We start from the raw sequence: 22,870 nt of genomic DNA, 5'->3' as shown, positions 1-22,870 counted from the left end.
GTAAAGTCATTTTGCCATTATCATTAATGTAAGCTCAACACACGACACAACCATCTCATAAATCAAAAGCACTGTTCCCATGGCAATCTTCATTTTATTATAATTCACACAATTTCATATTGGCATTATTTCTTCTTTTTTTTTTTGAAAGCTGAAGGAAACAACAAAATAGGATTGAAACCTTTGAAAACAAAACAAATAGAAGCCAGGTTTGCAAAAGCAATGCTGTTTAATATTTTATTCAATTTAAGCAAGCCACTAGCTTTTTTTTTTTTTTCAGAAAATGTAGCAAATACCTTCCAATGACTCGGGTGCTATACTTTTCTCACTGAAATGGCTCCACTCTGTAAGAATTGTACATCATATATTATTCGCTTGAATAACACAGATTCAACAAAACCGTTAAATTACATGGTTTCACCATTCTAAAGATTCCTTCAGTTACTGCTTTACATGTTTAGAGGATGGAACACAGCATCCTACAGGAACTTCACTTACTCAATAAATGAAGTAATCCACATCTTTATTTCTACCGCAACATCAGTGCACTTAATCTGCTCTAACATTACTGTTTGATCATTCTCTTTAAAAATTAAGTACTGAGGAGAAATCTAATGCACTGAACCACAGTTTTGTGAACTATTAACAGGCTATCAAAATAGTGCTAGACACTGCGTATAAAGATCAAGTCTAAAAAGAACACACAATCTGAGTTTAAACACAATTTATTTTATGCTTAAATAATCATTTTGATCATCCAGTGTTTGTTGATTTCTCATACGTACATATGTCATTAGGACTATCAATGAATGCGTTTGGTTGTTCTCGAACGAACAGATTCAACTAAAGAAAAAAAAAGTTTCACCAAAACCCAAATAAAATGCCCTTTAATACACCGCTAGATAAATTACAAATGATTGGCTTACAGGTACCTCTACATCTTATGGCCGATACAGGATACAGTTATAATTGTACAGCGCACCAGTCTTCTAGCTTATACATTCAGATTGTTTTTCTTGCTCTCTTCCAGTCTGTGTTTGCAGAAGCTGCCCTTCAGCTCAGCATCAGCAAGCGGTGAACCATCAGAAAATAATGAAGCATAGCCACTCTGTTCCCCCTTTAAGGAAGATATTTTAAAGACAGCGTCTTAAAATAACTGTCAAGTGTTGCAATTACCAGGGCTGTGTGTGGTAACACAGGGGAAGGGTTTTTATTCCTTGTTTTTAATACAATGTCTTGCAAACTTACAAAATCTGTAATTAAAATATGGTGAATCGCATGCTTCAAAATATTAGTGCTCTGATTGAACGCTTTCACAGAACTAGATATCCCCCCTTTTGAGAATTATTGAAAGTAGATTTTAAAGAAACTTGCTCTGTTAAAATCAAGCTAGCTTTTTTAATTTACAAATGTTTAACCTGCTAATAATTATACAAGGACACGTGAGGTTATACTCAATTTCTGTAAAAGTGGAACAGTTTCAATAACGTTGTTTAAGTTCGATGCACTCCACAGTGCCTTAATATTCATAAGCTACGTACGTATTTTAGAATTTATACAATGTGTTTTATATACAGCAGAATCACTCATCACTTCGTTAAAAAGAAACAGCATTTTGCACCCTGACATTATGGGTCCAAGAGAAATGTAAGGCGAGTACAGATGGTGATTCAGGAGTTTTACTGTCTTCCCCGTTCAAACGAGCCGTTGTGCCGTCTTTGGTCACAAGAAAGGTATTCTCTGTCTCCGTTGTTCTTGAGTCTTTGTGTGTTTTTTTCGTTGATGATCCACAGCTGGAAAAGAAATCGCTCCTCTTGACACCATGGCATGTCATGGCCGTTAGTTGTAAAATCTCCTTGTCACTGACGAACGCGAGTATTCATGCTCATGCTAAATCATAAAGTCTTCTTGCGGGAAATAAAACACCATGCGTTAATGTGGAAGCTGCAGACTGCCACCTCAGCTGGGCGATGTCCTTTCTCCTGTCATCTCGCCCTTGGAAGCTGAAGACAAACACAGGAGAAGGGCACCGAAATAACTAAAGCATCACAAGCCTGGTGTTCAGTCAAAAGACAACTTCAATTCCAGATTTGAATGTGCACTGTTTTGCCCAAGAATAATTCTACAGACACAGCACAGTCATAATTATGTTATGTTATATTTGTAATATTAGACATAAAAACACAAAATAATTCACATTCGATGACACTAAGCTTGTGTTATTCAGTCTTCAGACTTTGGTTGAGATCTTCCCACAACAGGAGAATTTAGTGATTACTGCATAATTAACATTACGTTTTACCTTTTAACCAATCAGAGGTGTGACTGTTTAGTGTGCAGCCAATCAGGTACTACTTTCATACCACCATACAAAAGTATTTTTTAAGCTCATCTTGACCCTAAGCCAGACGCTACCCCTAAGGCAGCTGGGAAGGGTAGTTCAGTTTCTAGGACTGGTTTTGGCTAAAAAGTAAAAAGTCCTGAAATTTTATTCACCTCCATTAAATTTTAGCCAGAGTTAAAATGTATAGGCTACAAATGGTTCTCTAATGGGTGAAAATTAAACACACTGGACTAACTATACTTGCTAACTATGCTAATGCAGGCACAGCATGTCATCAGTGGTTGAGTTGGCTTGAACCGGACCCCACCTCAAATTAGAGCTCCACCTACACCAGACCTGTCAGAAGCAACTGACCGTATTTTGCGTATTAGCTCACATCCGTGTGTCACCTGGTAAAGCCCATAATACCATAATGCTATGAAACTGAGTGAGGCTAGTGCTCCTCTAATATACTCAGGGTTACCACGGCTTTGGGTTTGATGCTGGGTACATACCAGGGGAAGCACAGTAACTGTTATGAGTGGATCTTCTTGTCCCCGTTCCTCCCCTCCCTCTTTTTCTGATGGGATCCCTCTCCATGCTGTAACACAGAAAAAAATACACAGCCAATCAGAGACCGCACTGGCAAAGCCCCAGGTCCGTGCACAGCCTATTAGAAACAGCATTGGCTAAAGCCCATGGTGTCCACACAGCCAATCAGAGGCTGCACTGGCTACAGCCACAGGCCAGTGCACAGCCAATCAGACACTGCTCAGGCTAAAGTCCCAGGTCTCCGCACAGCCAATCAGAGACTGCACTGGCTAAAGTCCCAGGTCTCCGCACAGCCAATCAGAGACTGCACTGGCTAAAGTCCCAGGTCTCCGCACAGCCAATCAGAGACTGCACTGGCTAAAGCCCCAGGTCTCCGCACAGCCAATCAGAGACTGCACTGGCTAAAGCCCCGAGTGTCCACACAGCCCACACTGAAACAGCAGTTACAACGACAGCCTGGAAAAAGTGTGTTTAAAACAAACAAACAAACAAAGAATTAGAGACAGCTGTCCTCATTAGTCTTTTTAGTCACTCTCAATGCCATCAGAAGTCACCATCACACACAACCACACAGATGGCAGATTATGAGTCTACAGAAAATTACAAATATACATACATGCTCAGTACTCAAACTGCCAAAAAAAACCCCCTAAAAATATAAGCCGCGTGTGCGTTTAGAATGTCTCATTATGGCAGTGTTACTCTTGCCTTGGAGAGATACAGGGTGTGCTGTTTTTTGGTACTACTCAGCACTGAACTATTCAATTAAAGCATCCGTGTACACGGTTCATTCCCCTGAGTTTTTTTTTTTGGTCTGAACCGGTTGCTGACTTTAAGGTGAAAAGCAAAACTAGCGGCGCTGCAGTTCTCCAAGAACGCGAGAGAAAAGCACTGCGTTACAGCATCCGCAGCAGCGCTGGAAGAGGTTAAGATGAAGCAGCTTCTCGCGTGGATCAAAGCAGGAGCTTGCGCAGCGTATATGTTTTCTGGCTAGCACACGCTGGCAGGCCGACCGCAGCGAGCTCGGCACGCGTCAGGCCCTGATTCGCGTTAGAGGTCTGTGACTCCGCCCCCGTCCCCCAGCCGACCTCGGCCTTGGCCTTGTGAGGCCCCGGGCCCTGGGCGAGGTCGCCCTCCTCCGCCGCCCGCCTCGGTCTGGAGTCCGCCGCCCTTTTCCCGCTGTCTCTGTCCCTGTCGTCCGAGGAGGCGCCCCCGCGACGGATCACTTTCCGGATGACCTGTGAGGGGGGGGGGGCGGGACACGGCCGGGTCACGACCCCCTGTCCACACACGCGCGCGTGTGTGCTACAGACCGCCACGCCACACACGCGCGCGTGTGCGCTACAGACCGCCACACAAACAGCTATCGGAAAAGACGGCCGTTACTTTTCGCGTGACGAGGTTGCCGTCGTCGTCGACGAACTGCTCCTCGGTGACGGAGTCTCCGGGGGCGTTTCTGGCCTCCTCTCCCTGAAGAACGGAGGGTGAGACACGGGGAGGAGGGGGGGGGGTAATGTTCACCCACTGGAGACCAGGCTGACCCCCCCACACCCCCCCCCCCCCCACCCCAGCATGCACTACACGCACCTCACACCACTCAAGCTGCCGTTAAGCGACACGCCCACTCCCTCCATGCTTTCATGTGGAAAAACCCTCTAGTGAACAGATTTAACATTTAACAACAGGGTGGATCTCCCCCTCGCTCTCCTGCTGCAGACTGTACTCGCTGAGCTGCTGCCCATATTCAGTGCCAAACAAGCAAAACATTTACCAGCACAACGACTGAAAGGCACGACTATTTTTCTCAGTCCTGAGGTACCTTTTTGAATCTTATTTTAGAACCACAAGATTAATTCTCGACACTCAACAAAACAGAAGGCAAAAGAAATGTGCTGTAAATGCATGGTTTGGGTCTGGATTTATACTCCAACATTCAGAATGAACTGAATGAGGATATAAGCGTTATAACACTTTGTACTAAAACAAAAAAAAAAAATCTCAATTATTATGTTTTACTTAAAAATCTGGCAGTAAAATACATTTCTATTTAAAAAATCTTGCAAACAGGGAACACTGATCAATAATAGTGGCTGCCAAAAATAATTTGTGTCACACCAATAATGACTTTATGAGGAACAATAATTTATCTGTTTAAGCTTTCAGTAAGTCTACATTCAGCATTTTATATAAGTGATATTTTCTTATGTAGATGGCTTATACAACTTGATCTGAATTTAAACTATGACGTTTACAGGAATTGAAAATAATTTGAAAATAATTTTAAGCCCTGTAGTGAAAATTAGATTAAAAGGTTCATTAGGTGAATTTCACCAGTGAAAAAATCTCACCATTTATCTTTGATACTTGAATAATCCTGCTAAAAATATCTAAGCTTTTGCACATCCATTGAAGACTTTAGCAAAGCAAAAGATCTTTAATCTCTTTCTCAGCTGCCATGCACCACTTCAAGGTCATGTGAATGTCACCTGTGCTGTACATGTGCAGTTTTCTCCAGTCTGTAATTCCAAAAGCCAAGCAAGCATTCAGCATGACACAAAATTATTATCTGAGGGGGAGAAAGCAGAGAGAAAGGTGGCCTGTTCACAGAGTGATGTCAGAATGTCAGCAGTGGGAAAGAAAACGTACTTTCAACCTTGGCTGTGGTTGAGGTGAGCTTCCCCCTTTCCCTGTGAATCGCCCTGGGCAATATAAATGCAATCCAAAAGCCATGAAACTACGCCTGAGGGCTCACACCGCATATTAAAGGTAGCTCTACACCACAGCACCACTGCACACCGGGTTCACACCAGCACAAGGCCGCAGTCTACCTTAAGAATCACCCGTCGGCGAAACACCCTGGTGACAGTCCGTTCTTCATCTGAGCTGGAGTTACTACCTTTACGCTGCTGCTGAATGCATTTGGCACATTGTATTAACAAATTATCACTGCGGCAAGGCACAGAGAGGACTGTGTGTATGTGTGTGTTTGTGTGTGTATGTATGTGTGTGTGCATATAAGTGTGTGTCAGTATGTTTGCATATGTAAGTGCATATATGGGCTGTATGCACAAGCAGGACAAAATATAAATCTGACAGGGTTATCACTGTCATATCATGTGTTATCACTGAATCACATGCATCACGTGAGGCCCAGATACAAGCAGGTAGTACATCCGTTGAAGGACACATGAGCTGGAGTTTCGAAATAAATCCAACTGAATCATAACACTGTACAAATGAACAAATCCTGCTGATTTTATGGACTGAAGTTAACATTATGAACGGCAACACAATTTTCAGCACAATATGTAGTCAATAGGATCAAGGTAGACCCATTAAAAGCAGTGTTTTGTGGAAGTATCTTTTCTGAAATACAGAAGACCAGTACAGTCATTATGTGATCACACATTAAACCTATTAATCGCCATTTCTGTCCTCATTGATTGGTTTTAATAATTTTTTAATTTCTATATTATGGCAATTATCATATGCACACTTCCCAAAGGAGATGCTCCTGCCTAAAAAAAATAAGCATGTTTGCCCCCAAAAAAGAGCATCTGTTAAAAACGTTTTTATCAAAGGAAAAGTTCATTACGAATGGACCACGCAAACGACAGGATGCCCCCAGGAAGCTGCAAAGCTAAAACCTCTGGTGATATTTAAACACGTTTGGAAGGAGGTTCTTTGTTAGGGCTGACGGGACCCGTGACGGTGGTTACAGTACGCCCCCAGAGAGGCCTGTCCAAGGGGCTGTTGTGAAAAACAAAACAGAGTCGTCCCTCTCGCAGGAACAGGAACAGGAGCGGTGCGGCTGAGCTCCCTCCCGGTTTCTGTGTGGTGTGGTTTACAGACGGTCACGCAGGGCAATCCCAGCGGCCACAGCGGTGTTTACGCAGCTGTGAGAAACAGAACGCGGCCCGTACCCTGAGCGCGAAGGTGTGTGTGTTACCTGAGGCCTGTACTCTGAGTGTGGAGGTGTGTGTGTGTGTGTGTTACCTGAGGTCTGTACTCTGAGTGTGGAGGTGTGTGTGTGTGTGTGTGTGTGTGTTACCTGAGGCCTGTACTCTGAGTGTGGAGGTGTGTGTGTGTGTGTGTGTTACCTGAGGTCTGTACTCTGAGTGTGGAGGTGTGTGTGTGTGTGTGTTAGCTGAGGTCTGTACTTTGAGTGTGGAGGTGTGTGTGTGTGTGTGTTAGCTGAGGTCTGTACTTTGAGTGTGGAGGTGTGTGTGTGTTACTGAGGTCTGTACTCGAGTGTGAGGTGTTGTGTGTGTTACCTGAGGTCTGTACTCTGAGTGTGGAGGTGTGTGTGTGTGGTGTGTGTGTGTTACCTGAGGTCTGTGCTCTGAGTGTGGAGGTGTGTGTGTGTGGTGGTGTTACCTGAGTCTGTGCTTGAGTGGGAGTGTGTGTGTGTGTTACCTGAGGCTGTACTCTGAGTGTGGAGGTGGTGTGTGGTGTTACGAAGGCCTGTACTTGTTGGAGGTGTGTGTTACCTGAGGCCTGACACTGATGTGAGGTGTGGTACCTGAGGCCTGTGTCTTGAGTTTGGAAGGGGTTTTTGTTACTAGGCTGTACGAGGCTGGAGTGGTTACAGGCGCCTCTGAGGAGGCCTGTGTGTCGGGTGTTGTGAAACAAAGAGTCTGTCCTCTGAGGGAGGGCGTGGTGTGTGGGCTGAGCTCTCCGAGTTGGTGTGTGGTGTGGTTTACAGAGGTACTCGAGGCAATCCAGGCGTGGCGGTGTTTACCAGCTGTGAGGGAGGACCGGGCCCGGGGGGTACCTGAGCTGGCCGAGGTGTGTGTGTGTGTTACCTGAGGCCTGTACTCTGAGTGTGGAGGTGTGTGTGTGTTACTTGAGGTCTGTACTCTGAGTGTGGAGGTGTGTGTGCGTGTGTTACCTGAGGCCTGTACTCTGAGTGTGGAGGTGTGTGTGTGTGTGTTACCTGAGGCCTGTGCTCTGACGGGACGGCGTCCTCGCCCCGCCCCGGCCCCGCCTGCTCGTCCTGGCCCTTCGCCGCGCTGGGCTGCGGGGGTGTGCGGGACGTCCCGGCCTGGGACGGGGGGTGCGTGTGATCCCCGTTCTGTTTGGGCCGGCCTGCTCTGGCCTTGGAGGACACCGTGGTGGATTCACTGGACGTCTCCTGGCTAACACACCGGAATACAGCCCCTGTTAGGCAGGCGCTGTTCTCTGGAGCACTTACACAAGAAAACTCACTGATGATGCCGAGTGATCACTGTCACTGATAGTAGCAGCATTAATTAGTTTCATTCTTTATTTTTGCATTTTTCACCTATGCGGACAAACGTTACATTTGCACATATATGCTGTTTCGATTTGTTGTACGTATATACAATATTTAGAATTTGTACTGCCTTTTCTGAACTGTATCTTATATATCTTGTAGATATAGATCTGTGCCTATCAGTGACAGGGTGTGGTGTCGACTGAGCCAGCCCGGCGCGACCGAGCCAGCCCGGCGGAGGCTGTGCCAGCCCGGCACGACCGAGCCAGCTCGGCGGAGGCTGTGTCTGTACCTGTGCTCCTGCTGGCTGTTCGGCTCGGCACTCAGACCGCGGCCCTGGGGTTGCGTCTCCATGGTAACGTTGGGCACCTCGTCGCCCCAGCCTGGAATTGAAGACAGGTCTCTTTCTGCCAGTTCTGCGTGACTCAGCACAGCCTCCTCCCTCTCCTCCCCCTCCAAGCTCTCCCCCCGCAGGGAGTTCAACCGCTCCCGAGCCTCCTCCTCCTCCTCCTCCTCCTCCTCTTCCTCATCAGAGGCAGACTCGCTGCCGCCCCGCAGGGCCAGAGCCCAGGCCGTCAGGGGGGACTCGGTGGCGCCCCCTTCCTGCTGCCGCTCCTCTCCCGCTCCCCGGCGCTCCACTGACGCCCCGCTCTCTCTCACCCGCTCCCTGGTGGAGCCGCGGTGCTCTGAGGAGGCGCTGGCTGCGTGGGTAACACACGGCTCCTCTTCCACACAGCCCTTCTGCCTGCTGCCCACCCCGAGGCCCTCTGGGGAAGAGGGGCCAGGGGCCGGGCCCTGGGGCTGCTCAATCAGGACCAGCCTGCATGGCCTGCAGGGGGCTTCAGCAGAGGCCTCTAGCCTACCCTCCTCCTCCTCCTCCTCACTAAAGACATCGTCTGTCCAGAGCAGCCCGGGGGAGTCCGGGCCCAGCTCTGTGGGGAAGCACAGTTCCATTTGCAGCTTGTCGAAACCTGAACGAGACAACACAGCAGCACTGACATAGCAGCACTGACACAGCAGCACTGACACAGCAGCACTGACATAGCAGCACTGACATAGCAGCACTGACATCAGAACTGTCACAGCAGCACTGACATAGCAGCACTGACATAGCAGCACTGACACAGCAGCACTGACATCGGAACTGTCACAGCAGCACTGACACAGCAGTACTGACACAGCAGCACTGACATCAGAACTGTCACAGCAGCACTGACATGGCAGCACTGACAGAGCAGTACTGAGACAGCAGCACTGACACAGCAGTACTGAGACAGCAGCACTGACACAGCAGAACTGACACAGCAGTACTGACACAACAGCACTGACACAGCAGCCCTGACACAGCAGCACAAACATCAGAACTGCCACAGTGGCACTGACACAGCAGTACTGACACAGCAGTACTGAAACAGCAGTACTGACATAGCAGCACTGACAGGAAGCACATCACAGATAGCCATTCACACCACCAGGGGACCTGACTGAATCAACCTTAAAATTAGAACAATGCCTACATGTGTTATAACAGTGGTTCTGAAAATGGTTTATTTGAGATGTATGGAAATGCATGAAATGACAGAACAATTTAAGTGCAGAATAGAGCTTCCCAGTTTCAGTGGACTGGCTTTGGCATATTGTCTTTGAATGGATTATTTATACACAATATAGACTTAAATCGATCATAAAAAGGTTTAAATTGATCACCAGTCATTAAAATTTGCACCACAACACACAAGTATTTCAGTGTACTTATTGATCCAGTTTAAGCTGTGAAGTTTCTAAGCTGTGGCCCGAAAATGATTGTAGACTCCAAGTCAATTCAGAAGCCCTGCGTGACAATTTGCCTGAAAACGGTGCTGTAAAAATTAGGACTGAATGATTGATTGATTGATTGATGAAAATCTGCCACAGAGTGGGAGAGCCAGGAAAAAGAAGAGGAGATGGGTGAGCAAAAGGAAACAGCTGGCTTAACACTTCGGAGATTTATTGGAATATTTTTTTTTTAATTCCAAGTCAGTGTTCTAGAACTTCATTGCTTTCCATTTCAGTCCTGATTGTGAGATCAGCATTAGAATGTTCAGTCAAGAATATTCTAATCACATATTAGTGATCTCACGCCTTAAAGGCTTAAGGAACTGGAAAGTGGGGAGAAGTGGAGGGATAAATTGGGCACGGCTGAGGTGCAGTTTTGTTTCAAATCCATCAATTCAAGCAAACAAAGATACAAATACATTTTTATAAAATCCCCAGAGAGGCATAATGGGGAGTTGGTGACCGACCTGAATTGATTGAATTTAAATGGGACTGGGCCAAACACTGAGTGTTGGGGGGGGGGAAGGGGGTGTCTTGATTTGGACATAAAGAGGATTGGAATGGTAGGTTTCCATTAGTGTAGCATCCAAACCAGGAATCTTTAAGCACCCTTGAGGAGAATGGGCCATAAAGAAAATAAAATACATATTAATTTCTTTTTTTTAAAACCGTGTCAGCTAGACGGACGGAAAGAGGAGACTGTCTCGATGGCCTTGCAGGAGGAGAGCGGGGGGGGGAGAGAGCGCTGTGGGCTGGGGGAGCAGCAGCAGCAGGAGGGAGGACGTGGCAGGAGAGAGGCTGTTTGCCTGTGGGCTGCAGGAGGTGGCAGGAGGTGGGAGGAGGTGGCAGGAGCTCTGGTTTTGCAGAAGAAGCTCAGAGAAACACTTGGCAATACATAAGCAGATTTTGTCATTAAGCCATGGCCAATGGTTTAGAGCAGTGGCAACAAACCCTGTTCCTGGAGATCTACCCTCCTGTAGGTTTTTATTTCAACCCGAATTTGACACACCTGACTCTACTAATTAGCAGCTCAATGAGATCGCTAGCTGTGGAATGAGGTGTGCTTTGTTAGGCTTGGAGTGAAAGCCTCCAGGACTGTAGGTCTCCAGGATCAGGGTTGGTTACCACTGTTTTAGAAGGCCCAAAGGTGTTACCGGTACAAAGAGTGACTACAAAAATCAGAAAATCAATCAGCTATTCATTATAGTTGTGACTGGTTTGCAGACCAGTGAAACATTTGGCAAAAACACAGGCAAAGTATTAAAATGATTCGTTGCACATTAATGAATGCATCGTCACCTTTAAAACACCACACTTCCTGAACCAAAAAAGAACTGAATAAACTTTTTGGATGCGGCTAGTATCGATCACCTGAAATCTGAAGTGCTCGTCAGAAGTTTCCTGATAAAGGAATTTTCTATGTAATAACAGTCCCTTTTAGAAAGCTTTGTGGAAACAATATTTCCCATACATACACAAATAAAATTAAGAACTATATATTTCTTCATGCATTTGATTGAATTCTCCGGAGTACATTTTCATAAGACTTGCATAAAATAACTTAAGTACGGGACCGGATGCTGGTGTAAATTGACACTGTCAATGTCTGTTTTTTTTTTTTGTTTTGCTTTTTTTTGTTTCTGTTCCCAAATGATAAATTCAAAGCACAGACCGGCAAGATGGAGCTAAACTTTACCGTCTGCTTGATCCAGGAAAGCAGAGTTATCATCCGCAAAACTTCTGGTGCCTGAAATGTTACCGTAGTCAAATATTGGGCCTTCCAGCAGCGTCACGATGTCCATGCGGTTCGCCTTCGTCAGCACGGCGGATAGGGCGTCCGCTGGAACAGGAGGGGTTAACGCCAGCGTTAATTTAGTCAAGGCACCGTTCTGTTCACAGGATCGCACAGGCCTGGCTCAGATCACTATTCGACTTTAGGTTTTCGGATACTTTGAAATGTCCTGGAGAGATGACCGTCGATTTTAAGAGCAATTATACATATATTTATATCAACATTCAGAAGAAAGTTCTGTGATTGTAGGTATTAAGAGTTACAATCATGTTTTCGTAAATCTGCAGGACTGCTTTGCAGAACTGAAGCATCAGAAGGTTCACTTAAAATACACATTTGTCCTAAGTGTGAATCTGACAGGTTAGAAGCATGATCACTCTCTCTGGCCTTCTGGTGAAGGCCTGCTAAAAACGGCCATTTTGAAAAGCTCTCCTCACTCACTGTGTCCAGAATACTCTTTTCCTCCGGCCTGCGGTCCTACTCATCAGACAGGGTCAGTGTTGTGGACACAAGCCCTGCCGCCCTGTCTCCAAATCCTGAGGGGGGTCGGGTCCCACAACTGCATTCTGAACCGCTCGCCATCCCCTCTGTGGCACTGCCCACCACCATGTTACAGTGGTTTCAGTTAAAAATGGATTTGGAAGGCTAGTTACTGCCGGGTTTTTTGTGCACGTACACCCAAACGCCTGACATCACGACTGCTCTATCAGCTGTGAATCTCCCCGGTTCCGTTACGGGTTCCGGTACGGGTTCCGGTACGGGTTCTGGTACGGGTTCCGGTACGGGTTCCGGTATGGGTTCCGGTACGGGTTCCGGTCACACTTACTTGTGGCGTCTTTGCCGTCTCTTTTCACCCACTTCTTCAGCAGCATGAAGCTCTGTGCTGTCAGTGAGTTTGGGTTCTCCAGGCGGATGTGGTTTATTTCATCAACCGAGAAATTCATCTCCCTGGCCAGCTCTGCAACACATCAAACACAGGCCCCTCTGAAACGCAGCCACTGCCAGGTTCAAACAGGCGCAATGACACAGGGCAGCCTGCAGAGGGCAACAGAGGTTCCCAAATGTTCTGACCTGACAAGCAGCATCTTCAAGTAAGGAATGAAAATAGTCAATATACTCAAATATGGAATTACTTTTCTAACATATCAAAACAACTGCATGTTGTTTAAGTTCAGTGCAATAAATGCAATATTAAATCTGACTCGTGTAAATTAATTAAAAGTGCATTATACAGAGCAAGTGACACTTCATGTGTATCTCAAGACCTACTTCAAGGCCTTCCTTGACCCATCTGTGGGTCCTGTCCTCCTGTTTAGAAACCAATAATTAAGTTATGTGCTTTGTTATCAATAATAATTTGTAAGGGCATAAGTGTGATAAATTGACCTAGACAACACAAAAAAAATTATGTTAAAAAGCAACAGTATGAAAAACACATTGAACAAATTATCCACTTAAAAAAATAAACAAAGTGATAAAAATATCCAAAAGATTTTTTAAAATAATGATATAGCACAACACTGTAAAAACATGCTACTGGCACATGTAGCTGTGCTGTGACTTTAATAGCTACACTGAATGCAGCACATGCCAGTATGGTTATGCATAACTGGGGAGGTCTAATTATCTAACATGAGCACTCAAAGAAGGCTCTACCAACCTCATGGAGAGGAATGACTGAAACGCAGGTGAGAGAAGTGCTTTGGAAAAACTGGTTATGTAACAGATCGGTTGGACTACTGCAGAGGTAATGGGCTGGGAAGTCCTCTAGGGGGCAGCAAATCTGGAGTTTCTTACCAGTCCAGCTCAGGCCCAGATGGTCAGCGACTATGGCCATCCGCAAGTCAGTCCTCTCACAAGGACTCTCTGGGCCTAAGGTGGAAAAGATAAAAATAAAAAGGTTTAAATCAAACATATTCATGAAAAAAATATAGCTCTTAAAAGAGACTGCACCCTTTTCTGGCCAAACATCTATTAAGAAAAGCTGGACAAGTGTTCCATTCACTATTAATATGATATAATCATATCCATATAGCTATATATAGTCATTCAGTGGACTATTAATCTTCTTTAAAGATAAAATTATTCAAGGTATAAAGTCATAAGTGCTTAAATGCATTTCCCAATTTACAATGACAAGAAAAGGGATAACAGTCACTTTATTGTGGACCAGAGTTTTGTTGACAGTTCACTCGTGCTCTAGGTGTGCTTGTGATTATGTACCCTGTGAACCTATGCAAGCAATTTTCTCTCACAGGGAAAACAAACAAAACAAAACAAAAAAAGTCCACAAGAGTCAAACTTCTTTTCTTTTCTTTTCTTTAAAAAAAAAAAAAAAACTTTACGGAGCTTCATATAAAAGACTAAGGTGGTTTCACACTAAAATGGAACTACACATGCGGGACGACCTGTGTGCGCTGTCAACAAAGCCGCGAGGCTCTGCGGTGCGAGTCGATGAAGCCGTTAAAACTGCGCCCTCTCTCGCTACCTGCACAGACACGGACCGGAGGCCAGTCCGCCAGTGCAGCGGGCACAGATCCACTCTAGCATGCTGCGGCTAACGACTACTTGTGGGTTGTCTGACAGGACGGGCAACACAGAAATGACAAAGATGACAAGAGATGACATTTAACTACGGTTTTAAAAAAACCACGCCACAGGCAATCACAACGGCTCATGCACTAAAGATCAACAAGTTGAAAGTTTTACAAACTAGGCTTGATCTCCACGGGGGGAGCCTGACTGCCTCCATGCCCACCAGTCCGCCTATTCCGCCGCCTCTCACCGGCGGCCAGCTCAGCCTTCGCCCTCGCGGGCGCGGCATCGCCCCTCCGCTCCCTAGCGGACCGCGACGTAAGGGAAGGCTGAGAGGCCTCCGACAGTGAGGTGCTTCTTGACGTGCTGTCTTCATCGGAAATGCTGTCTGACTGCATCTTTTTCTCTTCGTCAGAGAGGCGGTCCACCAGCTTTAGGGTCTCCCCGCTAAGGCCCTTAAAGTACTCGATGGAGCGTTTGCACACCTCCCTGCCTGCCTCGCACGCCGAGCCACTGCCGAAACTGGGCCTGTCTTTATCGGGCAACCTGGGGGGCACCTGCTTAGCTCGGTCTTTCTCCGTTCTCACCGACCTGGACACAATCTGCACTGAAACGGGGGAACTAACGTTACTCCTCCTAACCTCTTTTACTGGAATTCTAGACCTGGGTTCGACGGCCGTTGGGCTGCTGTCTACCTTTTTCCTGACCTCGGGCTTAACTGCGTGTCTCGGCTTCTGCTTCCCCTGTGCTGTAGAACTCAGTGCTTTTGAGCTTGCTGAGCCAGGGGCTTTGACCGGAAGCCTCGACTTTGGGGGCCTAACTTCAGTTTCCTTGGACTCGCTAGTCTTTCTCCTCCCCCTTGGCTCACCCTCTCCTCTCGTGCTCTCAGAGTCCCTGCAGAAGGAAGCCTCAATCCTACTGACCTGCTGGAGAGTGGGCTCTGACGAGCACTGCAAATTGAACACTACACTGCCGCACTGAATGTAATTGGCCTGCACGTTTGAGGACTCGAGATTGTTGTTGTTATTGCGATTCTCTGTCGGGAAATCTCTTCTCTCGGATGACTTGGACGCTGCAAGTCTGCCTGTGTGCGTTTCAGAGCCTGAGTGTTCTGGATTTGGACTGTCTAACGAGTCTGCTTTACACTCAGTTAATTCAACTGAACCAGCTTCTTTTTTTATGGTGATGGAAGCTGCAATCCCCATTTTAATAGGGGTGCGCAATTTAGAATCAACTTTGGAGGCTGTTATTGTGCATGAGGATGTCTCCGCTATGATTATGTCACCAGATGACGTGTTCAGACAGTCAGTGCTGGTTTGAATGAGATTGCACTTGACTGTGGTCGTAGTGTCAGTGGGAGCATTTTCCGTTATCTCTAGCGCATTGTCCCCTGCCTGTGAGGTAGCTCCACCTGGACTCCTGACCCCTTTCCCTTTCACCCCTGACCTCCCTTCAGACGTATGCTCACCAATCTGAAAAAACTGAAGTCTCTCTTCAACAAAATCCCGCTTGCTCATGTCAATTGCACCACCGCGAGTCATCTCAAACATCTTCCCTTCGTGAAAGGGGAAAGGGTTGGGCTCGCTAGTTGGAGTACTCTCATCTGTTGGGGTTCTGGCAGGGGTAGTGTCTGGAGTAGTTGCTTGTGACCTGTCCTCTACAGTCAAACCGAAGGGCTTGGGATCTTCGTCTTTAATTCTAGAATCAAAAACGTCACCTTCTCCGCCTTTGCTGGGCCAAGGATCAAAGTCCAAGCCTTTGGTTGCACTAGTTTTAAAAGTTGTGTCCAACTCCTCCTCTAATTGGTAATTAAAGTAGCTTTCTGCAAATCCTTGTCTGTCCGGATGTCGTCCTTCCAAAGAGTAGATTTCTTTGTTTTCATCTCCTGACTTGTTGTCAGATGAGTCTTTTTCTTCTCCATTTCCCCCTTCTTCACTTCCACCCTTCTCTTCCTCGATGACTTCAAGCCTGAAGGAGCGATCCGATGCCTTTGAAAGGCTGTCCTTCATATCTTTTCTACTGTCTTTGGGTAGGCCTGTTGGTTTTGAGTCCTGCTCACTCAGACCATCATCCTCATCCTGAAGGTCATACCCATCAAGGGAATCTATTTCTGTTGCATCAGTGTCATGAGAAAACTCTGCAGTAGTTGCAATTGAGCAGTCGGTAACGGACTGATCGTTTCCGTTTTGCTCAAACTCAAAATCCTCTCCTTTGGCTTCACTGCCTGTTTCCTGTTCATTGTGGTTACCATTCTTTTCTTGCCTTTTAGGCTTGGAGCGCATCTCATCGTCCTCTGAAATCTTAAAGGTATACTTTTTTAAGGGAATGGGTTGAAATATAGACTCATCATCACTGGAGTCGCTATCTCCCATCACAGTGGGCAGAGGGGATGGGGGCTGAACTCTGATGATGGGTTCAGATAGAAGGTGTTTGTCATGCTCCTCCTGCAGGTTGACCTCCATCATTTCAGTCTCCGTCTCAGATGATGCACAGGAACCCTTTTTTTCAGTCTCTGATGGCTCTGGGTCCAATGGAGGTGGTGGAGGAAATTCAATATATGCAACTCGTTTTTCCTTAGTTTTCTTCCCCATATCCTTGTTTGCATTTGTGGTCTCAGATTGGGAAGGTTTTATCTTGCCTGTTGGAGAATCCTTGAGGAAAAAAGGGGCTTTGTCTTCTTCCTCTTCCTCTAATTCCTCAGAAACTTCTGCAATAGGACTGGCTTTGCCTAACATGAAGCCAAATAGAGAATCTGGCGTTCTGGAGGTGAGGTCATAACTAACTTCCTCGGAACTAGGAGTCTCAGGGGTTAGGGGACTTTTCCCAGAGCTGTCCATAAAAGAGACCTGCTCCAGAGTGTCGTCTTCAGGGCTGCCTTGGGGAGATGGTGGTTGCTTCTGTTTTACAGTATAAAACATTCCCCGAGTCTCGTGCACTGTTCGGCTCTCCTGGCTGACAATCTTTTTGTAAGTTCCCTGCTGCACACCAGCAGTTTCTTTCTCATACTGCTTGCCTACTTGTATACTGACATAAACTGGCAGTGTTTTAATATCACTAGAGCTTTCAGCTTTGACTGTGGTTGCTGCTTTTTCCATGTACTCTACTGGAGTGCTGTTACCAACGTCATCGGATATGGTATCTTTAACTAGGCTACGCTCCAAAACATTGGGTTTGCTTATGGATAAATCTGCCCTAGATGTGCTTGTATCAACACTACTCTCTAATCTATTTTTACACAAGGAGGGAATTTGTGACCCAGTCCTATCAGAGGGTTTTATTAAGCTGTCTGGTGTTGACTTTTTAAACTGGCTATTCTCTCTGAAACTAGATGGCATCCTAACAGGAATTTGGGAATCCGTCTTTTTTTTTAGGGTCCCGTTGCAGGCGTCAAGGCCCTCAGCATTATCCTGAACAACCAGTTCTGTATAGATAGTTTTTTTTGTTGGGGAATTTGCTGTCATTTCCTTGTTCAATGTCCCATTTTTAAAAAGTTGTCCTTGCTCTTGCCTTGTGACCACATTTTCAATGTCATTCCCGTTGGCCTCCTTTAATGTTCCTTGAATGAGGGTATGGGACAGATTATCCTTCTGATTCTTGTTTCCATTTCCATGGCTGTCCCAGGTCTTGTAGATCCTTGTATCCGGTTCCTGGCTATTTGTTGCCTGACAGTGTTTTGGTGATCTGTTTGATTGTTTCTGGGTTACTGAGGAGATCTGGGTCCTATTGTTATCTGTGCTTTGTCCAATAATTGCCTTGCATTCAATATCTACAGTGTCTCTATGGTTTGGCCCTTTGTCAGTTGCTTCTGCAGATTTAAGAGCCCTTTCTCCAGCAAGAAACTGATACACAGGAAGTTTACTTTCCTGTAGTTTTTTAACCGGGGGTTTTGTTTGCCCACACTTTTGTCCCCACTCTTGTTTTTTAGCTTCAGATTCAAATTTTAGTCTTACAGAGTTCACTGTGGATGACTTAAGCTGGAAAGGTTGAGAAGCCTCGCTGTCAGAGCTGTGCGATACGCTATCAGCACGTTTGGGTCTATCATCATTATTAAACTGGGGCAAAACACGTCTCTCGGGACTGCTCGGCAAACTGGCACATTTTCTTTCACTGCTGAACAGCTTTCCCATTCTGTCTTTACCCCACTCCTCATTACCACCTCCGTTCATCCGATGCTTTCTCTCAGGGCTGCTGCACGTGGAGCTGGGTCCTGACCGAGTCTCTCTGGCACTTCCCTTGCAGGCCTTCTTCTCGGGAGACTGCAGCTCGTCATTCAGTTTCTCCGTTTTATCGCGAAAAAACTGAGAAACCTCACTCAGCTTTTCCTCCGCCTCCTTCACGGTTCGATCCACCCTGTCTTCATATATGAGCTTTTCTCTGTTCCTGTCCACTTTGTCTTCAGTAACACGCATCCACACAGAGTGCTTTGGGCTACCAGGTTCTGCTGTGTAATGCAACACTGTCATTTTGTGCTGATCTGCATTAGAATTAAATTTACCTGATGCCTCCCTTGATGGCTTCATGAGGAACTCTTTTTTGGGACTACTTGAAGCCCTCTCACTTCTATGCCTCTCTGCATCCTGTAGCTCCGAGCTTCGGGCATGAGCACGGTCGGTCCCGGACTCCTCTGTGTCTGAGTGAGACATGTCAAATTTCTCAGAAAGAAGCATTTTCTCAGCAAATCTGTAGGACTCTCCTCTGTGATCTGTTGGATCATCATCATGATATTCAACAGAGTGCTGGCTCAGTAGCTTCAAGGTTCTATATGAGTCATCGGTGATAAGCTGAGCCGAACCTGGACGACTGTCCTCCTCCTGTGACACTGGGGTACTTACTCTAGATGATTCTATGTAGGGGGGAGGTGATTCTTCTGTAATAAGCTCCTCCTTTTCCTGATGCACATCATCATCCATGTCTGCTTTATTTGGTAACTCCTTTATCCTGTGATCCCCCATGTACATATACATCTCTTTCTCTGGGTGATTTTTTGTCTCCCGTATGATTACCTCAGTTGGTTCTGTTTTGTTTCCTTTTTCAATGTGAACCTCGATTATTCTCTCCACTTTGGGTTTTGAATGGACGTCCTTTTCCAGAAGCTGGGCTGATGATTCAGTTCCTTTGTGATTTTCTCCGCCTTTGTGCTCAAACAACCCGGCTAGCTCTCTGGAGGGGTCCCTGCCGGACTGAAATGCTTTCATTATGTCCTGAACCGACATGGTTTCCTCGATCCTCTCGGATGCAGACTCTTTTACCTGGGGTTTGTGGAAGACCATTCGAGTTGTGGTGGTGATGTGCGTTTCCTCTTTGACACACATGCCTTTGCCTGCAGCATCATCCTCCGAGTTGATTTTCACCTGGTAACTCTTGGCCTTGTCCCTGACGGGCCCGTTAGCTTGTGGCTCGGCCTGAACGCACACAGGTGACATCGACGCTCGCGACTCCTCGACCGCGGGCTCCTGGCTGTCCTCGGTGGGCTCGTAGCTCCTTATGACGTGCACGACCTCGGTGCGCGTCTCCGTGATGACGGGAGGGATGGGGACGTCGTGGAACAGAGGCTTGGGCCCCGTGCTCTCGGCGCTCTGAGGGGCCGAGGGGGTCTTCTCGCTCCGGGTTTCAAACCCGCTGTCAGAGAGAGGACTCTTATCTTGGTCGTGCGATATGTCATCCGGGGACACCACCACGGCATCGGTGCCAAACAAAGCCTCGGCAAGCTTGCACAGCTCTTTCTCAGAGGGAGAGGAGCGCATGTTTGACGGGGGCATTTTAAGCTTGTGCTCCTGCAGGGCCATGGTGGGCTTGAGAATGCGTTTTTGCTTTTCCTCACCCTCTCTCCTCACTTCATCGTATCTGCACTTCACGTCAGAGATTTTTGAAAGGGAGTTGGCTCCAATGTCATTTGTCAAGTAGTCCACTACCCTGGCTAGATTGAAATCTCGATCAGTTATGGACTTTGTCCTGACTTGGAAGCCACCTGTGTCGTAGGTCAGAGGACACCTCCGTCCATTCTGCTGAGATTCCTGTATCTCATCTTTTGAAAACTCAACCCAGTCGTCCTCAGATCTCTTATTGTTAAGGGAGGCTTTGCTCTCTCTCAATGCGTCCTTTGTCAGGATCTCACTCACTTTAACTAGATCCTGCTTCACTTTCTCTACAATTCTATAGGGCTCTTCATCTTCAATTTTTTGTTCTTTGGGAGAGTCTGACCTGGAGCTTTTAGCTGTTGGACTGGTGTCCGTCTGCAAGAGAGCAGACATCCGTATTAAGTCTTCCTTCATTTCTGCCACATCCTTCAAGATCTCCTGACTGGATGACATCGAAGATGTGGCAGTTGATTTCATGGCTGCAGGACTGGCAAAGAGGGCGGATTTTACTGGGGACAGTGTCTTAGAGAAGGAAGACTGGGCTGGGGTTTGGGGTTCCACAGTCCTGGTCTTCAGAGGAGACACAAGCGCCGCGGCTGATCTGGTGACTTCAGGAAGTTTTTTAAACTGGGGCTCTGGCATGACGTTTATAACAGAGTACACGGGGACAGTGATGGTGGCGGACGTCACAGAGGTGGTCGAGGAAGCTGGAGGAGACCTCAGGGATGCGTAAATGGAGGTTGATGGGGAAGATCTTATCGACTGGTAGGACGAGGAAGGCGAGGAAGATATGGACTTCAGCGTTCCGTAGCCAGACGCTGAGCAGGAATTGAAGGTTTTTTCGGCTTCGTCCATAGCAGCGCTGATACTCGTCGTGGCCGCGTGAGTCGTGGCTTGTATCCTTTCCTGTAAGCTGCTAAGCCCGGCAGAAAACAGAGGGCTCGACGAAGAAGGGTATTTGACTGGTGAAACGGATCCATTGATCAGTGCGGCAGCAGAGGGGGTGGGCAAGGATTTTAGTGGTGAGGAGAGAGATGAAGCCAGCAGTCCTTTTGATACACTAGTAGCATCTGCACTGGATCTGATTGAGGACAGCCCGGACACACTTTTCATCGGGGAAGACGCCGCAGGTGACGCAGAGGCTATGACCGACTTATATGGCAAACTGTACATGTTTACTGTCGACTTTGGAGACGCGGGCGGGGTCATGGCAATCGAAGACCGCTCCAGCAGTGACCCCGAGTTCATGACGGGGGACGTCCGTGAAGCCAGAGACACGGCCAGGCCCTTCACAGACACGGGGTCCGTCGCGCTTTTACCCGGGGAAGAGAGCAGAGGAGAGGAGACCTGAACCGGATACTGGGCTTGCTGCTGAACTACAGTCTTTATCGGGGAGGAAATAGTTCTAAATGACCTGATGGGAGAAGCCATATCGCTAACTGACTTGACCGAGGATGCGGTGGAGGCTCCGAGGTTGGACTTGATTGGAGACGCCGAGGTGATGGACCACACGGACTTCAGTGGAGAGGCGGACGGTGTATTGGACGACGAGCTGGAGAGGGAACCAAATCCAGATTTTGCTTGCCCAGCGACGGTAACAGGAGCAGCCGCCCAGGCCTGGTAAGGTCTCGTGGAAAAGACAGGTTTGTAAGCGTAACCAGCAGGCAGTGTTCTTGGTGAGCTTCGGTCAACTGTTTCTTAAACAGGCAAATTAAAATCCAACATAAAATCAACAAAAGTGATTGAAAAAAACAGAGAGACCAGAGGGAAAAAAGAAAGGTCAGTGAGTCCCGTATTATTTAACAAGGAGGAAAAATACAATTATGGCGTTTTGAAATGGTAAATGGCGATTTTTCTGGAAAAAGCTAACAAAAAAGATGATCCAATGATCCATGAAGCAACACAAAATACGAAACAAAAGATAAAGGCAATGAAGCACAGAAATACAAGGCACAAGACAAAACAAAAAATAGTCACGACAAACAAGTATAAAACAACTTCACTTCATCAGCTTATGATGAGCTGCTTTTCTGATCTCTCTGCTAAAGTGCCTTTTATCTGTTTGTCCTGAAAGTCCACTGAATTTTTTTTTCTTCCAAAATGCGTGCGCTCAGACAAAACATAAGACTAAAAAAACCACCTCATACCTGTATTAAAGCAAATTATACAGGTGTAAAAACTAGATTTAAAGTCCAGTCTCCCTGTGCATGACATGCAACACTTCATACCCAAGACGGCTGGCATTTCAAGCTCAAAATGAGAAGCGCCTGGAGGAATCTCATCTTGCAATCTTTCATGCATTTTTTTTTTTGTTATAAACAAAACAAAGTACACGGCAACAATCACCAGGCAAAAACGAGGTAGGCATACATCAAAGAAGAAATGTCAGTTTGAGAATCAAAGTATTTTTGATTATATAACAAGTTCAACTATTGTACTTTGAGTTGTTCTTTTTCTTCTTCTCCCACATACAAGATAACAAACATATTCCAACATGGAAGCAATATTTAAAAATTGCGAGCAAGCATGACAAATTAAAAGTCACAGTAAAACATGCAAAGTGTACCATGTTTAAAAAAAACAAAGAGATGTGTGGATTCCAAAGATATGTATGGTGGCCATATTCAGAAGACAAGACACACAAAAAATAATATGTATGTCATATACGTGGGGTATACTGGTGAAAGTGAACTGCAGTCGTTTCGAGGCGGACGTTTGGCGGTGATGAAAGTTAGCGAACGTTAGCGAAAGCGTCACAC

At 46.4% G+C, this 22,870-nt stretch overlaps 1 protein-coding gene across 1 annotated transcript in view; it reads right to left on the bottom strand.

Moving 5' to 3' along the window:
- Positions 1-210: 210 nt before the first annotated feature.
- LOC135245191 (ankyrin-3-like) overlaps positions 211-22,870 on the bottom strand; it is a 108,469-nt gene continuing 85,809 nt past the window's right edge. Inside the window, exons 39-49 of the mRNA XM_064318111.1 lie at positions 14,432-21,808; positions 13,516-13,590; positions 12,545-12,676; positions 11,623-11,766; positions 8,404-9,082; positions 7,812-8,013; positions 5,704-5,784; positions 4,262-4,345; positions 3,964-4,113; positions 2,839-2,924; positions 211-2,003 (exon numbers count right to left, since the gene is read on the bottom strand). Of these exons, the coding sequence (XP_064174181.1) occupies positions 2,859-2,924; positions 3,964-4,113; positions 4,262-4,345; positions 5,704-5,784; positions 7,812-8,013; positions 8,404-9,082; positions 11,623-11,766; positions 12,545-12,676; positions 13,516-13,590; positions 14,432-21,808 (8,990 nt within the window). The 3' untranslated portion in view covers positions 211-2,003; positions 2,839-2,858. The remainder of the gene's footprint in view (positions 2,004-2,838; positions 2,925-3,963; positions 4,114-4,261; positions 4,346-5,703; positions 5,785-7,811; positions 8,014-8,403; positions 9,083-11,622; positions 11,767-12,544; positions 12,677-13,515; positions 13,591-14,431; positions 21,809-22,870) is intronic.

The sequence above is a fragment of the Anguilla rostrata genome, chromosome 18 (assembly GCF_018555375.3).
Source record: "Anguilla rostrata isolate EN2019 chromosome 18, ASM1855537v3, whole genome shotgun sequence".
Classification (NCBI taxonomy): Eukaryota; Metazoa; Chordata; class Actinopteri; order Anguilliformes; family Anguillidae; genus Anguilla; species Anguilla rostrata.
This window is presented reverse-complemented; position numbering and strand designations above follow the sequence as displayed.